This window comes from Nerophis ophidion, linkage group LG10 (genome assembly GCF_033978795.1).
Source record: "Nerophis ophidion isolate RoL-2023_Sa linkage group LG10, RoL_Noph_v1.0, whole genome shotgun sequence".
NCBI classification, from domain to species: Eukaryota; Metazoa; Chordata; class Actinopteri; order Syngnathiformes; family Syngnathidae; genus Nerophis; species Nerophis ophidion.
This window is the reverse complement of record NC_084620.1, coordinates 54,986,808-55,006,707: the sequence shown is the minus strand read 5'-3', so window position 1 is coordinate 55,006,707 and position 19,900 is coordinate 54,986,808. Positions and strand designations below refer to the sequence as shown.

The following is a 19,900-nucleotide window of genomic DNA, read 5'->3' as shown; positions in this document are numbered from 1 at the left end:
AATCTTTTGTTTAGTGATTGTGTGATGTTTTTTGCCTGGACCCCAGGAAGAATAGTCTCCACTGCGGTGTAGACTAATGGGGTTCCTTAATAAACTAAACTAAATGCTCAGTCATTCACAAACAAGGACAGGGCGAGGGTCGCCACAACAAATGCCTGAGCAAATTGTTGAAGAACAACATTTCTCAACAAGCTAGTGCAAGGAATTTAGGGATTTCACCATCTACAGCCCGTAATATCATCAAAAGGTTCAGAGAATCTGGAGAAATCACTGCACATAAGCGATTATATTACGGACCTTTGATCCCTCAGGCGGTACTGCATCAAAAACCGACATCAGTGTGTAAAGGATATCACCACATGGGCTTAGGAACACTTCAGAAAACCACTGTCAGTAACTACAGTTGGTCGCTACATCTGTAAGTACAAGTTAAAACTCTACTATGCAAAGCCAAAGCCATTTATCAACAACACCCAGAAATGCCGCCGGATTCGCTGGGCAAATTGGAAAAGTGTTCTGTGGTCTGACGAGTCCACATTTCAAATTGTTTTTGGAAACTGTGAACGTCATGTCCTCTGGAACAAAGAGGAAAATAACTATCCGGATTCTTATAGGCGCAAAGGGTAAAAGGCAGCATGTGTGATGGTATGAGGGTGTATTAGTGCCCAAGGCATGGGTAACTTGTACATCTGTGAAGGCACCATTAATGCTTAAAGGTACATACAAGTTTTGGAGTAACATGTTGCTATTCAAGCAACGTTATCGTGGACACCCCTGCTTATTTCAGAAAGACAATGCCAAGCCACGTGTTACAACAGCGTGGCTTCATTGTAAAAGTGCGGGTACTAGACTGGCCTGCCTGTAGTCCATACCTGTCTCCCATTGCAAATGTGTGGTGCTATATGAAGCCTAAAATCGTAGAAAGGAGGCTGTTGAACAACTTAAGTTGGACATTGTGGCGAGACGGAGCCGACGAGCCAACAGCGGGCCAGAGCAAGCGGTGGTCCTGCCCAAGATGGCGGCCAGGAGGCGGAGCATGCAGCAGAGCGGAGAGACGGGGCACGCCTGGAGCCACACTGCAGCCGTCAGGATCAGGTGCGTACACAACACACCTGTTCTCAATCACAGCATCTTCTGCTGCAGCATAAAAGTGGAGAAGGAGGAGCAATGGTGGCAGAAGTAGGAGAGGAAACAACGGCCAACAAAGACCACGAGAGCGACCCAGATCGAGATGCCACCCCGCGGAAGACGCAGCCACTGAAAGGTGTGCCGCGACGAGCAGGAAGAGCCGGCGCCCTAGCTAGAAATTGGCGCGACAGACAGGCAAGAAGACATGGTTATTGAAATAATAAATCAGAGTCAAACCTGCTACGATGCGTCTTGTATCGAGTGTCACAGCAACCCACACTGTGACGGGTCTCCAGCCGACACAGTGTGGGTTGCATGTAACACTCGACCACAGACCACTGTTTCCTCTCCTACTTCTGCCACCATTGCTCCTCCTTCTCCCCTTTTATGCTGCAGCAGAAGATGCAGTGATTGAGAACGGGTGTGTTGTGTACGCACCTGATTCTGACGACTGCAGTGTCGCTCCAGGCGTGCCCCGCCTCTCCGCTCTGCTGCATGCTCCGCCTCCTGGCCTCCATCTTGGGCAGGGCCACCGTTTGCCCTGGCCCGCTGTCCATCTCTCCACAGACATCAAGCAAGAATGGGAAAGAATTCCACCTGAAAACCTTCATAAATGTGTTTTCTCAGTTCCCAAACGTTTACTGAGTGTTTTTAAAAGGAAAGGCCATGTAACACAGTGGTAAAAATGCTTCTATGACAACTTTTTTGCTATGTGTTGCTGCCATTAATTCTAATGATTATTTGCAACAACAAAAAAATAAGTTTCTCTGTGAGCAAGAAATATCTTGTCTTTGCAGTCTATTCAATTGAATATAAGTTAAGGATTTGCAAATCATTGTATTCTCTTTTTATTTAGCATTTACACAACGTGACGACTTCACTGCTTTTGGCTTTTGTAATAAAGGCGTCAACAAAACAACACAAAATGTCTAAAGACATAGAGGACTTTAATAAAAGTTAATAAACATTGATATAAATACATGACTCTCGACAGAAACCCCAAATAAAAATGTACAAAAGAAACATATATATTTTTTTTAAAGCGAGAGAGCTGGTCCAGTGTTTCATCACTTGTGCCTCAAACCTAATCCAGTATTTGCTTGATGACGTCAGCAGAGTCCTATCCCAGCACCCAGCGGTCTGAATGGGAACTGTTGAGCTGCACAGACTCGCTGCTGTCTCCTCCTCCGTGCTGGAAGACAACATTCAAGCCTTTTCATCACAACATGCACTTTACACAAGCTCATTTGAGGCTTTTCTACAAGCAGCCACCAGAGGGCGCACAAGAGCAAGTCATGCCAACAACATGCAAACTCAACAAGTGGGACAAACTCAAGAAAAAAATGTAGTCCATGTTATCGCAAATTATGTTAACTTAAATATTGTTTAATTATGCACATTTTTTAAAATATAAATAAATACTAGCAATAATGAATTTAAAGCAAGTTATCCATCAAATTGTGCAATGTAAAAGTAGCAATAGTGGTAAAAATGTGACATTTATTATGGTTTTTACAGCATTTTTCTCTAAATGAAAAAAAGCAACTACTTTTTTTTACTGTAATAAACTAGTGCCGTTTTGGCATTTACAGTAATACACTGACAAATCTACACTTGTTGATTTGAGGTAAAACAAACAAACAAACTGGCTGCTCAGGTGCCAAAATTTTATCGGAAAATGTAACATTTTTTTATTTACAGTAAAAAACACAAACATACATTTTACAGTAAAATTCTGGCAACTGAGCTGCTTTTTATTTCTTTTTTACACCATAAAAACAGCAGTACTGTTTTTCTATTTACAGTAATATACACTACATTTTGAGGGGAAATTATTGCAACTTACTAAATGAAATTCTTTCTATTTTGGGAGACAACAAAAAATGTAATACATGTAATCGCAAATTATGTTAACTTAAATATTGTTTAATTATGCACAAACGTTTTTAATATAAGTAAATACTAGTAATATTGAATTTAAAGCAAGTTATCCATTAAATTGTGCAATGTAAAAGTAGCAATAGTGGTAAAAATGTGACATTTATTATGGTTTTTACAGCAATTTTCTCTAAAAAAAAAAAAACATTTTTTTTTTTACTGTAATAAACTGTGGTGCTGTTTTGGCATTTACAGTAATACATTAAAAAATCTACACTTGTTGATTTGAGGTAAAACAAACAAACTGGCAGCTCAGGTGCCAAAATTTTATTGTAAAATTTCACTTTTTTTTTATTTACAGTAAAAACACAAACATACATTTTACAGTAAAATTCTGGCAACTGAGCTGCTTTTTTTTTTCTTTTTTACACCATAAAAACAGCAGTACTGTTTTTCCATTTACAGTAATATACACTACATTTTGAGGGGAAATTATTGCAACTTACTAAATTAAATTATATATTTTTTTCTTTTGGGAGACAAAAAAAATGTAGTACATGTAATCGCAAATTATGTTAACTTAAATATTGTTTAATTATGCACAAACATTTTTTTTTATATAAATAAATACTAGTAATAATGAATTTAAAGCAAGTTATCCATCAAATTGTGCAATGTAAAAGTAGCAATAGTGGTAAAAATTTGACATTTATTATGGTTTTTGCAGCATTTTTCTGAAAAACAAAAAACAAAAAAAACCCTACTTTTTTTTACTGTAATAAACTGTGGTACCGTTTTGGCATTTACAGTAATACACTGACAAATCTACACTTGTTGATTTGAGGTAAAACAAACAAACAAACTGGCAGCTCAGGTGCCAACATTTTATTGTAAAAGTTCCCTTTTTTTATTTACAGTAAAAACACAAACATACATTTTACAGTAAAATTCTGGCAACCGAGCTGCTTTTTTTTTCTTTTTTACAGCATAAAAACAGCAGTACTGTTTTTCCATTTACAGTAATATACACTACATTTTGAGGGGAAATTATTGCAACTTACTAAATGAAATTATGTGTTTTTATTTTGGGAGACAAAAAAAATGTAGTCCGTGTAATCGCAAATTATGTTAAGTTAAATATTGTTTAATTATGCACAAACATTTTTTTTTATATAAATAAATACTAGTATTAATGAATTTAAAGCAAGTTATCCATCAAATTGTGCAATGTAAAAGTAGCAATAGTGGTAAAAATGTGACATTTATTATGGTTTTTGCGGCATTTTTCTCTAAAAAAAAACAAAACATTTTTTTTTTTACTGTAATAAACTGTGGTGCCGTTTTGGCATTTACAGTAATACACCGACAAATCTACACTTGTTGATTTGAGGTAAAACAAACAAACAAACTGGCAGCTCAGGTGCCAACATTTTATTGAAAAATTTCACTTTTTTTATTTACAGTAAAAACACAAACATACATTTTAGAGTAAAATTCTGGCAACTGAGCTGTTTTTTTTTCTTTTTTACACCATAAAAACAGCAGTACTGTTTTTCCATTTACAGTAATATACACTACATTTTGAGGGGAAATTATTGCAACTTACTAAATGAAATTCTTTCTATTTTGGGAGACAACAAAAAATGTAGTACATGTAATCGCAAATTATGTTAACTTAAATATTGTTTAATTATGCACAAACATTTTTTTTAATATAAATAAATACTAGTAATAATGAATTTAAAGCAAGTTATCCATCAAATTGTGCAATGTAAAAGTAGCAATAGTGGTAAAAATTTGACATTTATTATGGTTTTTGCAGCATTTTTCTGAAAAAACAAAACAAAAAAAACCTACTTTTTTTTACTGTAATAAACTGTGGTGCAGTTTTGGCATTTACAGTAATACACCAAAAAATCTACACTTCGCGGTAAAAAAACAAAACACTAACAAAATGGCAGCTCAGGTGCCAAAATTTTATTGTAAAATTTCCCTTTTTTTTATTTACAGTAAAAACACAAACATACATTTTACAGTAAAATTCGGGCAACTGAGCTGCTTTTTACTTTTTCTTTTTTACAGCATAAAAACAGCAGTACTGTTTTTCCATTTACAGTAATATACACTACATTTTGAGGGGAAATTATTGCAACTTACTAAATGAAATTATTTCTTTCTATTTTGGGAGACAACAAAAAATGTAGTCCATGTAATCGCAAATTATTTTAACTTAAATATTGTTTCATTATGCAAAAACGTTTTTAATATAAATACATACTAGTAATAATGAATTTAAAGCAAGTTATCCATCAAATTGTGCAATGTAAAAGTAGCAATAGTGGTAAAAATGTGACATTTATTATGGTTTTTGCAGCATTTTTCTCTAAATGAAAAAAAAAAACAGTACTTTTTTTTTTACTGTAATAAACTGTGGTGCCGTTTTGGCATTTACAGTAATACATTAAAAAATCTACACTTTGCGGTAAAAAAACAAAACACTAACAAAATGGCACCTCAGGTGCCAACATTTTATTGTAAAATTTCCCTTTTTTTTATTTACAGTAAAAACACAAACATACATTTTACAGTAAAATTCGGGCAACTGAGCTGCTTTTTACTTTTTCTTTTTTACAGCATAAAAACAGCAGTACTGTTTTTCCATTTACAGTAATATACACTACATTTTGAGGGGAAATTATTGCAACTTACTAAATGAAATTCTTTCTATTTTGGGAGACAACAAAAAATGTAGTACATGTAATCGCAAATTATGTTAACTTAAATATTGTTTAATTATGCACACATTTTTTTTAATATAAATAAATACTAGTAATAATGAATTTAAAGCAAATTATCCATCAAATTGTGCAATGTAAAAGTAGCAATAGTGGTAAAAATGTGACATTTATTATGGTTTTTGCAGCATTTTTATTGAAATTAAAAAAAACAACTACTTTTTTTACTGTAATAAACTAGTGCTGTTTTGGCATTTACAGTAATACACTGAAAAATCTCCACTTCACAGTAAAACAAACAACAAAGTGGCAGCTCAAGTGCCAACATTTTACAGCAAAATTGCAATTTTTTTTATATACAGCAAAAAAACAAATGTACATTTTACAGTAAAATTCCAGCAACTGAGCTCCTTTTTTTAAAAGAATAAAACAGCAGTACTGTTTTTCCATTTACAGTAATATACACTGTCAGGCTTGTCCGTGACAGTGTGGCCATGTTTGAGTTTTTCCCGTATGTTTCCTGTCAGCGCTCTTATTTTGTCTGTTTCCTGTTTGTTTCCCTGAGTGCTGTTTCCCCTCAGCTGCGGCTGATTGGCACCTGGCCACACCTGGTGTCAATCAGCCCACTCCTATTCGAACCTGTTTTGTGCTCCAGTCGAGTGCTGGATTATCGTATTGTATTGTCGCTCCTGTCGTTGCTACCTGTTGTGTCGCGTTTTGTCAATGCAAGCTTTAATTGATCACGGTTTTTAGCTTACTTTTGTTCCCTGCTTCCAAGTTTGTTTTCATATTTCATGTAAGACTTTCTGCTCGAGACCTCCTAGCTTCCACGCTAGGCCTTTTTGTTTTTTCTAGCTTCCATGCTAAGCTCCATTTATTTTCCAGTACCCTTGCTAGCTCTTTTTGTTTGTTATCCGCCCACGTGCGCGCTTTTTTTTTGTACCCTTTGTTTTTTTTTTTTGTCTTATTGTTTTAAATTAAATCATGTTTTCCTGCAAAATGCCTCCCTCCTTCTCTGCATCTTGGGGTTCTACAACAAACTCTGACAAAAAACGACATTTTGAGGGGAAACTATTGTAACTTAACATATTTTTTTACATTTTAGTTTTGAAAAAGAAATACTAATAAAATGCATTATAAAAAAACGGTGTAATAATAGTATTCATTGTTAGAAGCGGCCCTCAGTGACACTAACTAGACCACATTTACTTCCAGTGTGGTTACAATTGAAGGAAACTAATATGCAGACCTTCTTGGCGATGGCGCGGAGCTTCCCCAGCAGGGATGGCTTTCGGGTGTAAACGGCGTCGTCATCAGGCTCCTCCCCCTCATCCAGGCCGCAGCTGTCGGGCGCAGGAAGCTCGCATTCCTTGTTGGCCGTCATCACCAGACGGGAGTATTTGTACTCCAGCCTGTTGGACAAACAGCAGGTCATGTGACCCAGCAAAGGCGTGGACAAAAGTATCAGGACGACTCTTTGGCACCGCCCTTATTTTTTTAAAAAGCATGAAAATGGAAAAAGATGTTGGGGAAAATATATTTTCTGTAGGAGGACAAACACGACACAAACCTTCCTAATCGTCAGAAATCCCACTCTTTATATCAAACATGCTTGACTGATGAGAGCGTTTGGCGAGCGCCGTTTTGTCCTACTAATTTTGGAGGTCCTTGAACTCACCGTAGTTGTGTGGACTGTGACCTAACAGTTTGTTTACATGCACGACTTTCTCCGACGCTGCCACAAAAAGACCAGTTTTATGCCACGCCTTCTTATAGAATATATGTAGAATATATTTATATTATTCATATATTATATATATAATATATGATATATATTATTTATTATTATTATTGTCTATTGTGAGCGAACTTTGGTGCTGAATATCCCCCAGGGATCAATAAAGTACTTTCTATTCTATTCTTTGTCTCATTTTGTCCACCAAACGTTGTATGCTGTACGTGAATGCACATAAGTTGTGCTTTGTTGATGTTGTTGACTTGGCATATTTGGTCAGGGCCTGACTGCAAGCTAATCGATGCTAACATGCTATCTGCACGTACACATTGCATTATTATGCCTCATTTGTAGCTATATTAGACCTAAATTCATTTCCTTTACTTAAGTCCTCGGTGTATTTAATTAATAATTGCATTCTTTGTATGTGATATTGGCTGAATTTCTGATAGTTGTTGGTGCGCCATGTTGTTCCAGACGACAAGAAATGTTACCTAGCTTGCAAAGATTGTAATAAATCTACTAGAAGGATATAACCTGCCGTTACTTTTAATTTGAACACACACATCTATAAGTTTTGTCATTCTAAGACAGTTTTTCCAGGAGCTATAAAAATTGAATATTTGTGTCAGCCTGCGACACACAGTCCTTTTGATAGTAGGCTAATATAGACACTTACATCATGTGTTGTCATCATTATAACACTTATATAAGACTTTTTAAGTCATTTTGATAGTAGGCTAATATAGACACTTACATCATGTGTTGCCTTCATTATAACACTTATATAAGACTTTTTATGTCATTTTGATAGTAGGCTAATATAGACACTTACATCATGTGTTGCCTTCATTATAACACTTATATGAGACTTTTTAAGTCATTTTGATAGTAGGCTAATATAGACACTTACATCATGTGTTGCCTTCATTATAACACTTATATAAGATTTTTTAAGTCATTTTGATAGTAGGCTAATATAGACAGTTACATCATGTGTTGTCTTCATTATAACACTTATCAAAATACTTTATAATTCATTTTCATAGTAGGCTAATATAGACACTTACATCATGTGTTGCCTTCATTATAACACTTATCAAAATACTTTACAATTCATTTTGATAGTAGGCTAATATAGACACTTACATCATGTGTTGCCTTCATTATGACACTTATTAAAATACTTTATAAGCCATTTTGATAGTAGGCTAATATAGACACTTACATCATGTGTTGTCATCATTATAACACTTATATAAGACTTTTTAAGTCATTTTGATAGTAGGCTAATATAGACACTTACATCATGTGTTGCCTTCATTATAACACTTATATAAGACTTTTTAAGTCATTTTGATAGTAGGCTAATATAGACACTTACATCATGTGTTGCCTTCATTATAACACTTATATGAGACTTTTTAAGTCATTTTGATAGTAGGCTAATATAGACACTTACATCATGTGTTGCCTTCATTATAACACTTATATAAGACTTTTTAAGTCATTTTGATAGTAGGCTAATATAGACAGTTACATCATGTGTTGTCTTCATTATAACACTTATCAAAATACTTTATAATTCATTTTCATAGTAGGCTAATATAGACACTTACATCATGTGTTGCCTTCATTATAACACTTATCAAAATACTTTACAATTCATTTTGATAGTAGGCTAATATAGACACTTACATCATGTGTTGCCTTCATTATGACACTTATTAAAAGACTTTATAAGCCATTTTGATAGTAGGCTAATATAGACACTTACATCATGTGTTGTCATCATTATAACACTTATATAAGACTTTTTAAGTCATTATGATAGTAGGCTAATATAGACACATACATAATGTGTTGCCTTCATTACAACACTTATATACGACTTTTAAAGTCCTTTTGATAGTAGGCTAATATAGACACTTACATCATATGTTGCCTTCATTACAACACTTATTAAAATACTTTATAAGTCATTAATATAGCTAATATAGACACTTACATCATGTGTTGTCTTCATTACAACACTTATATAAGATTTTTGAAGTCATTTTGATAGTAGGTTAATATAAACACTTACACCATGTGTTGCCTTGATTATAACACTTCTATAAGACTTTTAAAGGCATTTTGATAGTAGGCTAATATAACTAATAAAGACACTTACATTGTGTGTTGCCTTCATTATAACACTTATATAACACTTTTAAAGTCATTTTGATAGTAGGCTAATATAGACACATCATGTGCTGTCTTCATTATAACACTTATATAAGACTTTATAAGTCATTTTGATAGTAGGCTAATATAGGTAATATAGACACTTACATCATGTGTTGCCTTCAGTATAACACATATATAACACTTTTAAAGTCATTTTGATAGTAGGCTAATATAGACACTTACATCATGTGTTGCCTTCATTATAACACTTATATAAGACTTTTAAAGTCATTTTGATAGTAGGCTAATATAACTAATAGAAACACTTACATCATGTGTTGTCTTCAGTATAACACTTATATAAGTCTTTTAAAGTCATTTTGATAGTAGGCTAATATAGACACTTACATCATGTGTTGTCTTCATTATAACACTTATATAAGACTTTTAAAGTCATTTTAATAGTAGGCTAATATAGCTAATATAGACATTTACATCATGTGTTGCCTTCATTATAACACTTATTAAAAGACTTTATAAGTAATTTTGATAGTAAGCCAATATAGACACTTACATCATGTGTTGCCTTGATTATAACACTTATATAAGACTTTTAAAGTCATTTTGATAGTAGGCTACTATAACTAATATAGACACTTACATCATGTGTTGCCTTCAGTATAACACTTATATAAGACTTTTAAAGTCATTTTGATAGTAGGCTAATACAGACACTTACATCATGTGTTGCTCTCATTATAACACTTATATAAGACTTTTAAAGTAATTTTGATAGTAGGCTAATATAGAAACTTGCATCATGTGTTGCCTTCATTATAACACTTATTAACAGACTTTATAAGTCATATTGATAGTAGGCTAATATAGCTAATATAGACACTTACATCATGTGTTGTCTTCAGTATAACACTTATATAACACTTTTAAAGTCATTTTGATAGTAGGCTAATATAAACACTTGCATCATGTGTTGCCTTCATTATAACACTTGTATAACACTTTTAAACTCATTTTGATAGGAGGCTAATATAGACACTTACACCATTTGTTGCCTTGATTAAAACACATATATAAGACTTTTAAAGTCATTTCGATAGTAGGCTAATATAGCTAATATAGACACTTACATCATGTGTTGCCTTCATTGTATATTATTTAGATATTTTGCGTCTCCAGACAGATTTCTTTCCTGTACTTTTAGTCCAATATGGGTGCTTGAACATTTTGGGTTGCCGACCCCTGTTGCAAATGAACACAGTCACCTCTTGTTCTTTTTCCAGAAGTAGCAGGTGAGGGAGACCAGCAGCACAGCCAAGAAAGCTCCGCCGCCCAGCCCGAACTTCAGCATCATGGCGATGGCCTCGCAGGGGGCGGAGCTCCTGGCGGGCAGAGACACGCCCCTGGTGCACAGCTTCGGCTGGTTCCACAGATAGAAGGTTTCCTGGAAGAGGAATGGCAGGTGTCCTGACGGGACGGGAAGGAGGGAATGGAGAGATGTGCGTACCTGGATGCTGCCTTTGCAGGCTCCGTCCAGCTGGTGATAGTCCTTCTCCGTGCAGCGTGGACAAGCACTGGCGCTCTCCCACAGGAAGTGGAAGGTGCAGCCGTCGCACGTTCCTGCGGGACATGAACTGAACACAACAAAGAAATTAAAGGCCTACTGAAATGAGATGTTCTTATTTAAACGGGGATAGCAGGTCCATTCTATGTGTCATACTTGATCATTTCGCCAGATTGCCATATTTTTGCTGAAAGGATTTAGTAGAGAACATCCACGATAAAGTTGGCAACTTTTGGTCGCTGATAAAAAAGCATTGCCTGTACCGGAAGTAGCAGACGATGTGCGCGTGACGTCACGGGTTGTGGAGCTCCTCACATCTGAACATTGTTAACAATCATGGCCACCAGCAACGAGAGCGATTCGGACCGAGAAAGCGACGATTTCCCCATTAATTTGAGCGAGCATGAAAGATTTGTGGATGAGGATAGTGAGAGCGAAGGACAATAAAAAAAAAATCAGGGCAATGGGAGCGATTCAGATGTTATTAGACACATTTACTAGGATAAATCTGAAAAATCCCTTATCTGCTTATTGTGTTACCAGTGTTTTAGTGATATTATATGGTCGTACCTGTACAACCTGTACAACGTTTCTTCAGCACCAGTCCACGGGTGGTGGCGATGCCCATCTCTGCCCTTAACAAGGGACCCTCTTCTAAACACGATCGCTGCATAATACACTGTACTTTGTGTGTGTGGTCCAATCCAACCGTGTTCGCTTGACCGCTCTGTTCCATAGTAAAGCTTCACCGTCATCTTTCGGGAATGTAAACAATCAAACACCGGCTGTGTTTGTGTTGCTAAAGGCAGCCGCAATACAACGCTTCCCACCTACAGCTTTCTTCTTTGATGTCTCCATTATTCATTGAACCAATTGCAAAAGATTCAGCAACACAGATGTCCAGAATACTGTGGAATTATGCGATGAGAACGGACAACTTATAGCTGGGAACGATGCTGGAACAAAATGTCCTCGACAATCCGTGCACGCGTCATCATACCGCGATGTTTCAGCAGGATATTTCGGCGCAAAATTTAAAATTGCATTTTAGTAAACTAAAGCGGCCGTATTGGCATGTGTTGCAATGTTAATATTTCATCATTGATATATAAACTATCAGACTGCGTGGTCGCTAGTAGTGGCTTTCAGTAGGCCTTTAAGATTTTTTTCTGCATTAGGACCATGATTTATGTCCTGACTTGTTCACACCTCCTCATATGGAAGCTACTTTTCCTTGTTGATGTCGCAAGGAAAAGTACACACACACACACACACACACACACACACACACACACACACACACACACACACACACACACACACACACACACACACACACACACACACACACACACACACACGCACACACAATGATCTCAACAACATTGGAAATGTGTCCCCTGAAAATCGTGCGACCGGAACTCTCTGATAACTAAAGTTCTTTGGGTGAATAATGTCAACTCACTACATCGGTATGTTTTAGCGCTTTCATGACGAGTTCACAGACGTATATAAGTAAGAACTTTACACTACTTTATATTAGAAATGGCAACAGCGGAGGATGAATGTCCCACAACAAAAAGATAGAAAAAAAGAAGAAACTTATCGACTACAAAGGCGGAGGAGCGAAAATTTTCAGGACTTATGCAGATCCCAAATGCAGATCAGCAGGTACCAGAAGGTAAGAAACGTTGCTTTTGCATAATATTGCGAAACAAAAACACCAATTGGCCCTAGTGTTTTAATGTGAGTGTGAATGTTGTCTGTCTATCTGTGTTGGCCCTGCGATGAGGTGGCGACTTGTCCAGGGTGTACCCCGCCTTCCGCCCGATTGTAGCTGAGATAGGCGCCAGCGCCCCACGCAACCCCAAAAGGGAATAAGTGGTAGAAAATGGATGGATGGATGGAAAAACACCAGATAATATGTTTTACCTTATACACACACCATGATAATACTCCTATGTTGAAGCACAGTACAATCCATCAGGTGGTGTGGCTTCATAACTTACCAAAGTCCTACTAAAACATTCATCCATTCATCCTTTTTCTACCGCTTGTCCCGTTCGAGGTCTTGGGGGTTGCTGGAGCCTATCTCAGCTACAATCGGGCAGAAGGCAGTGTACTCCCTGGACAAGTTGCCACCTCATCGCAGGGCCAACACAGATAGACAGACAACATTCACACACTAGGGACCATTTAGTGTTGCCAATCAACCTATCCCCAGGTGCATGTCTTTGAAAGTGGGAGGGGCCTATCCCCAGGTGTATGTCTTTGGAGGTGGGAGGAAGCCGGAGTACCCGGACGGAAACCACACAGTCATGGGGAGAACATGAAAAACTCCACACAGAAAGTTCCCGAGCCCGGGATTGAACTCAGGACTACTCAGGACCTTCATATTGCGAGGCACATGCACTAACCCCTGCTCCACCGTGCTGTCCCCCTACTAAAACATTTAGATCGATTTTTGAGCACCGTGGAACGTATAAAATGTTGGTGTTGACTTGAGTCATATTGCAGTCTACACGTATCTCTTATGTGTGACTGCCATCTACCGGTCACACTTATCATTACACCATGTACATAATAAATTTGCTTCAAGGTCGGTAAGCACAACCAGATTTATTCCATACATTAGGCGCCCTGTGGAGTTTTGAGAAAATGAAAGGATTTTAAGTGCGCCTTATAGTCCGAAAAATACGGAAGTAGTGTCAGTGGAAGTCGTTACTGAAGCACGTTGACTCACCTGGGCACGGAGAGATCGCCCCGTTCGGATTTCTTGGTGTTACAGCGAACCGTCATGACGGAACTACGGCCTTGTTCACAGGAAGCTGTCACCTGTGTCGACCTGTGGGGTAAAAACATCATTACTGAAGGCTTAGTGGCACATGTCCGGTGGCCATGGATGATGAAGTGCTGGCTGTCCAGAGTCAGGACTCAGGACTCAGGGTGGGACATCTTTGCACTGCTGACCTGTCTCCGCTCGGGATGGTCTCCTACTGGCCCCACTATGGACTGGACTCTCACTATTATGTTAGATCCACTATGGACTGGGCTCTCAGTATTATATTAGATCCACTATGGACTGGACTCTCACTATTATGTTAGATCCAGTATGGACTGGACTCTAACTATTATGTTAGATCCACTATGGACTGGACTCTCACTATTATGTCAGATCCACTATGGACTGGAGTCTCACACTATTATGTTAGATCCACTATGGACTGGACTCACACTATTATGTTAGATCCACTGTGGACTGGATTCTCACAATATTATATTAGATCCACTATGGACTGGACTCTCAATATTATGTCAGATCCACTATGGACTGGACTCTCACTGTTATGTTAGATCCACTACGGACTGGGCTCTCACTATTATGTTAGATCCACTATAGACTGGACTTTCACTTATATGTTAGATCCACTATGGACTGGACTCTCACTATTATATAGGATCTACTATGGACCGGACTCTCACTGTTATGTTAGATCCACTATGGACTGGACTCTCACTATTATGTTAGATCAACTATGGACTGGACTCTCACTATTATGTTAGATCCACTATGGACTGGACTCTCACTATTATGTTAGATCCACTATGGACTGGACTTTCTCCAAAGTTCTCATAGTCATTCACATGGACGTCCCACTGGGTTGTGAGTTTTTCCTTGCCCTTATGTGGGCTCTGAACCGAGGATGTTGTTGTGGCTTGTGCAGCCCTTTGAGACACTTGTGGTTTAGGGCTTGTGGAGAAACGGAGGCGATAGCGGGCTGAGAGAAATGGTTGTCCTGACCAAGATGGAGGCCAGGAGGCGGAGAATGCAGCAGAGCGGAGAGGCGGGGCACGCCTGGAGCGACACTGCAACCATCAGTGTCAGGTGCGTACACCACCCACCTGCGCTCAATCGTTACATATTCTGCTGCGGCATAAAAAGGGGGAGGGAGGAGCAGTGGTGGCAGAAGTAGGAGAGGAACCACCCGACCACAACGACCACGAGAGCGACGAGCGAGACCGAGAGATAGATGAGCCTCCGCAGCAGACGCAGCCACCGGCCACCGAAAGGTGCGCCGCGACGAGCAGGAAAAGCCGGCGCGCTAGCAATTGGCGAGACAGACAGGCAAGAAGACATGATGTGTATTGAAATAATAAACACGAGTCAAACCTGCTATGATGCGTCATGTATCGATCGTCACTGCAACCGACACGAGGACGGCAGGAAATCCGTCACAGGGCTATATAAATAAACATTTATTGATCAGTGGCCACATGTGTGGACAGCACCTTTTAGCTCCCATTTCCAAAATTGTGTACACTACTGAATTGTGGTCCTATGGCCACTTATGTGGACACTTACACTTCCATCTGGTGGTGTCAGAAGGGTGTAACATACAATGGAATTTGGAAAAAATAGTGTAAAAATAAGAATTAGCATGTCACTAAACATGAAGTACACGTTTGTGTACTCATGGACTAAGTACATCATATCAAAAGATGATTCTTAGATTTTATTCTAATTAGGGTCCAGTAAGCCGGAATAGCAAAGAGAAATTAAAAAAAAAAAAAAAAAAGTAAACAGCTTGGGGACTTAAGAGGTTAAAGGGCGTTGTGTGGTCCTGAAGTCAATCGTTAATATTATTTACATAATTACTTGATAATATTTTTGTATTAGTGACTGCAAATCTTTAGTTTGGAGCTAAAGTTGTTTATATTTATTGTACGCTGTAATCGTTAAACAGCAGTTAGGTGATGTCACTTCCGCTAAATCACTTCCTGTTGGTTGATTTCAAGTATTCGTTCGAAAGCAAGTCATGCATGTTGCGGTCTTCTCTCGTAATTTCTGTTGCCATCCTACACAAAGCGGCAAAGAAGCAATGCCGTAAGTTGTCTTTAATAAGTTAACAACTTGTCAGACACGTTAAAAAAGTGTAATATTGCCGATATGTTGAATATAATTGTCGAATTTGATACAATGTGTTCAAGTCATTTAGGCAGACAGGAGTTTCCCTCTGCTGGACATTTTTGGACATTACCGTTACATTTTATATGTCATTGTAGACCGGGGGTCGGCAACATTTACCACTCAAAGAGCCATTTTGACCCGTTTCACAAAGTAAAGAAAACAATGGGAGCCACAAAACTCTTTTGAAATTTATAATGAAATAATACTGCATACAGAGTTTTTTTTTGCTTTGTGCTATGTATAAACCAGGGGTCTCAGACACGCGGCCCGCACCTTAATATGAAAATGTAATATTAGTGCGGCCCGCGAGTTTTTATAACAATGCCGCTTGACAGCGTCACACCTGCCAACCGTGCCAATTTTCCCGGGAGACTCCTGAATTTCAGAGTAATTATTCTCTCGGATGTACGCTGGTGTTCACCCAAACAAGAATGACAAACACATTTCAGGAGAACATCCACACTATAACACAACATAAACACGACAGAACAAATACCCAGAATCCCACGTATCCCGACTCTTCCTGGCTCCATTATACACCTAGCTACCACCAACCCAACCCCCACCACCCTTCTGTGCGTCGGTTGAGGTTGGCGGGGTTGGGTGTATAATGGAGCCCATCGAGTCAGGATACATGGGATTCTGGGTATTTGTTCTGTCGTGTTTATGTTGTGTTATAGTGCGGATGTTCTCCTGAAATGTGTTTGTCAATCTTGTTTGGTGTGGGTTCACAGTGTTGCGCATATTAGTAAGAGTGTTAAAGTTGTTTATATCACAACCCTCAGTGTGACCTGTATGGCTGTTGAACAAGTATACTGTTCTGCCTCAGTTATCAAGATTACTCTATTTAGTGTGTGTTTATTGCCAAGTCATTTCAATTGGTTCTGCTAAGTGAGCTGTACCTATAAGAAACGCGTAGGTAGGTGACGTGTTAAGAATCGGGAAGCATTTCAAACTGGTGCGCACAACTCCACCTCAATCCTCCTGTTTCTCAGCAAACAACTATTACATCTTATGCTGTTCATGGCATTATTGGTATGTACCTATCTTTAATGTTTATAGTACACAATGAATCATATTTAGCTGTGAAATGTGTGTGTTTACCGATGTTAGACGATCACTTGCTGACGTCAGCTAACTTTCATTTGTTGTCATCTGCCTCCATCTAGTGGACGTTTGTAGTACTGTTTCTTAAAAGAATTTAAACGGCTCATTCGTCACTGGTATTTAGTAATTACAACAACACATACAGTGGTGTGTGACAAAGTTAAACTTAGATTTAATTCAAATGGAACACTTGATCATCTGCGGTCTGTGATATGACATTATTAAGTTCATTTAATTCAGGCATTTACATTTACAATGTTTGTGTCCTACAGTTTCACCCCAATAAACCTGGCCTCCATCAGTCAACCTGGTGTTCAGAGTTTTGATGAGCGGAAGGTGTTGAACTTACTGCCTTCGTGTACAAGTGGGCTTAAGGAAGGCAGGATATATGCCTTGCAGTTGCCTATGTGTTCAGATAGAGGTCGCATCCAAAATGTGGCCTTATGGCCGGCGCGATGACATCTAGAAAGGATGTTCGAGGCATTGTCATCACGGCACGCCGTCAAAGTTGATGTCCGGGAAAGAGTCAAAAAATGTTTACTCGACATGTCTGATAGAGACATTCAAATTGGAAATCTACCGGACTTCTGTGGGCGGTCGGCAAGTATGCGGTTGAGCCACATCGGAGTGGTCAAAGAGCCGCGGGTTGCCGACAAATATGTACAGAGGCAATAAGAGTTTTGTGTCTCTTGGTTCTTTTCAGTTTCTCACCATATTGTCTATGAAGAATTGTCAAAAGTAAACGGTCAAGCTTACGTCAACGTTCTCTTTGGTTGGCTTGGTGTTGAGTTGGCGTTTTTACGAGAATACTGAAGGCGAGAAGTCATTGAGTACCTGAAGAAGAAGTTGATATCCGGAACGTTGTTTGTGTTCCGCGGGAAAAGATCGGGTTGAGCACTCACTCCGTTGAGGACGCCGTCCACCGTGGCGCCTGCGGGAAAGTCAAAACAGTGACTGGCAGTCAAAAAACAAAAAAAAATGCGGACTCACCGAGAAAAATGTCCGCCAGGCTGATTGACTGGGAGGAAATAGGCATCCTGAAGCCCCGCCCATCCGCGGGGATGATGGTGGACTGGCAGATGAAGCTGTCCACGGCGTCGGCGAGCTGGGCGGCGTCGCCTCGGTCGTTGTTGATGACGCTGCTGAAGTCGGTGAGGTTGTTCCTGCAGACGGCGGCTCTCTTGCCCTGGGCGGGGGTTGCCGTGGTTACGTGACGCCGCGGTAAGGGTCGAGTGACCGACTGGCTCACCTGGTGGCCGCACAGGCTGATGTTGAAGAGGTGGAGGTACTTGGTGCCTTTGGTGGTGAAGCTGGGGTCGAGGGTCAGCGAGGCCACGCGGCTCAGGGCGCTGAGGTCGTAGGTCAAGGTGCGGTTGTTTTCCACGTGGGAGAAGGAGCAGTCGCTGTAGCAGCGCGAGTGGTCCTGAGAAGACAAGACCACGTTCACAGCCGGCAGGCGGTCGGTTTGTTGGAGGCCCACCTGGTTGCTTATGCTCCCCGGGCCGCACGGGACGCACGCCTCCTGGCCGTAGGTGTGGCGCCCCGCCAGGTGCGTGTTGGGCGGGCACTCCTTGCAGCGGTTGGTCTCGCCGTTGATGTAGAACCCCGGCGGGCAGGGCACGCAGGAGGAGCCGGCGCGCTGAGAGTTCTCCGGCACCAGGGCGCACGCCCGGCATCCGGACGCCACGCCGTCCAGGACGTTGGTCACGTGGATGGAGAAAATCTTCACGCTGTCGCCGACAAAATGGCGCACCTGGACCGAGGTGGACACGTCATTCAGAAAAAAAAATCCTTGTTGTTGCAGTTTGCACACCGCATCACACGCAAGTTGTCACCTTGTGTGAATGGTAAATAAAAACAGAATTCATCCATCCATTCATCCATTTTTTGTGTTGGCGACTTGTCCAGGGTGTACGCGCCTTCCGCCCGATTGTAGCTGAGATAGGCTCCAGCGCCACCCTGAAGGGAGTAAGCCGTAGAAAATGGATGGTTGGATGTATCAAAATCCATCCATCTATTTACTATCTCAGCTACAATCGGGCGGAAGGCGGTGTACACCCTGGACAAGTCGCCACCTCATCGCAGAATACAATGACTTGCAAATTTCAACTTATATTCAATTGAATAGACTGCAAAGACTATTCAAACTGGAAAACTTTGGTATTTTTTGCAAATATTAGCCCATTTGGAGTTTGATGCCTGCAACATGTTTCAAAAAAGCTGGCACAAGTGACAAAAAAGACAGAGGACGTTGAGGAATGCTCATCAAACGCTTATTAGGTGAACGGGCTAATTGGGAACAGGTGGGTGCCATGATTGGGTGTAAAAGCACCTTCCGTGGAATGCTCACTCATTCACAAACGAGGACGGGGCGAGGGTCACCACTTTGTCAACAAATGCCTGAGCAAATTGTTTAAGAATAACATTTCTCAACCAGCTATTGCAAGGAATTTAGACATTTCACCATCTACGCTCCGTAATATCATCAAAAGGTTCAGAGAATTTGGAGAAATCACTGCACTTAAGCGATGATATTACGGACCTTCGATCCTTCAAGCGTTACTGCATCAAGAAGCGACAGTGTGTAAAGGATATCA

At 39.5% G+C, this 19,900-nt stretch overlaps 1 protein-coding gene across 2 annotated transcripts in view; it reads right to left on the bottom strand.

Moving 5' to 3' along the window:
- Positions 1-2,056: 2,056 nt before the first annotated feature.
- Positions 2,057-19,900, bottom strand: part of LOC133561018 (endosome/lysosome-associated apoptosis and autophagy regulator family member 2-like) — a 45,565-nt gene continuing 27,721 nt past the window's right edge. For both annotated transcript variants that reach the window (XM_061914143.1, XM_061914144.1), the window contains exons 14-22: positions 18,784-19,056; positions 18,553-18,726; positions 18,294-18,489; positions 18,138-18,234; positions 13,971-14,072; positions 11,171-11,297; positions 10,929-11,107; positions 6,991-7,153; positions 2,057-2,320 (exon numbers count right to left, since the gene is read on the bottom strand). In XM_061914143.1, coding sequence (XP_061770127.1) covers positions 2,249-2,320; positions 6,991-7,153; positions 10,929-11,107; positions 11,171-11,297; positions 13,971-14,072; positions 18,138-18,234; positions 18,294-18,489; positions 18,553-18,726; positions 18,784-19,056 — 1,383 coding nt within the window. In that variant the 3' untranslated portion in view covers positions 2,057-2,248. The remainder of the gene's footprint in view (positions 2,321-6,990; positions 7,154-10,928; positions 11,108-11,170; positions 11,298-13,970; positions 14,073-18,137; positions 18,235-18,293; positions 18,490-18,552; positions 18,727-18,783; positions 19,057-19,900) is intronic.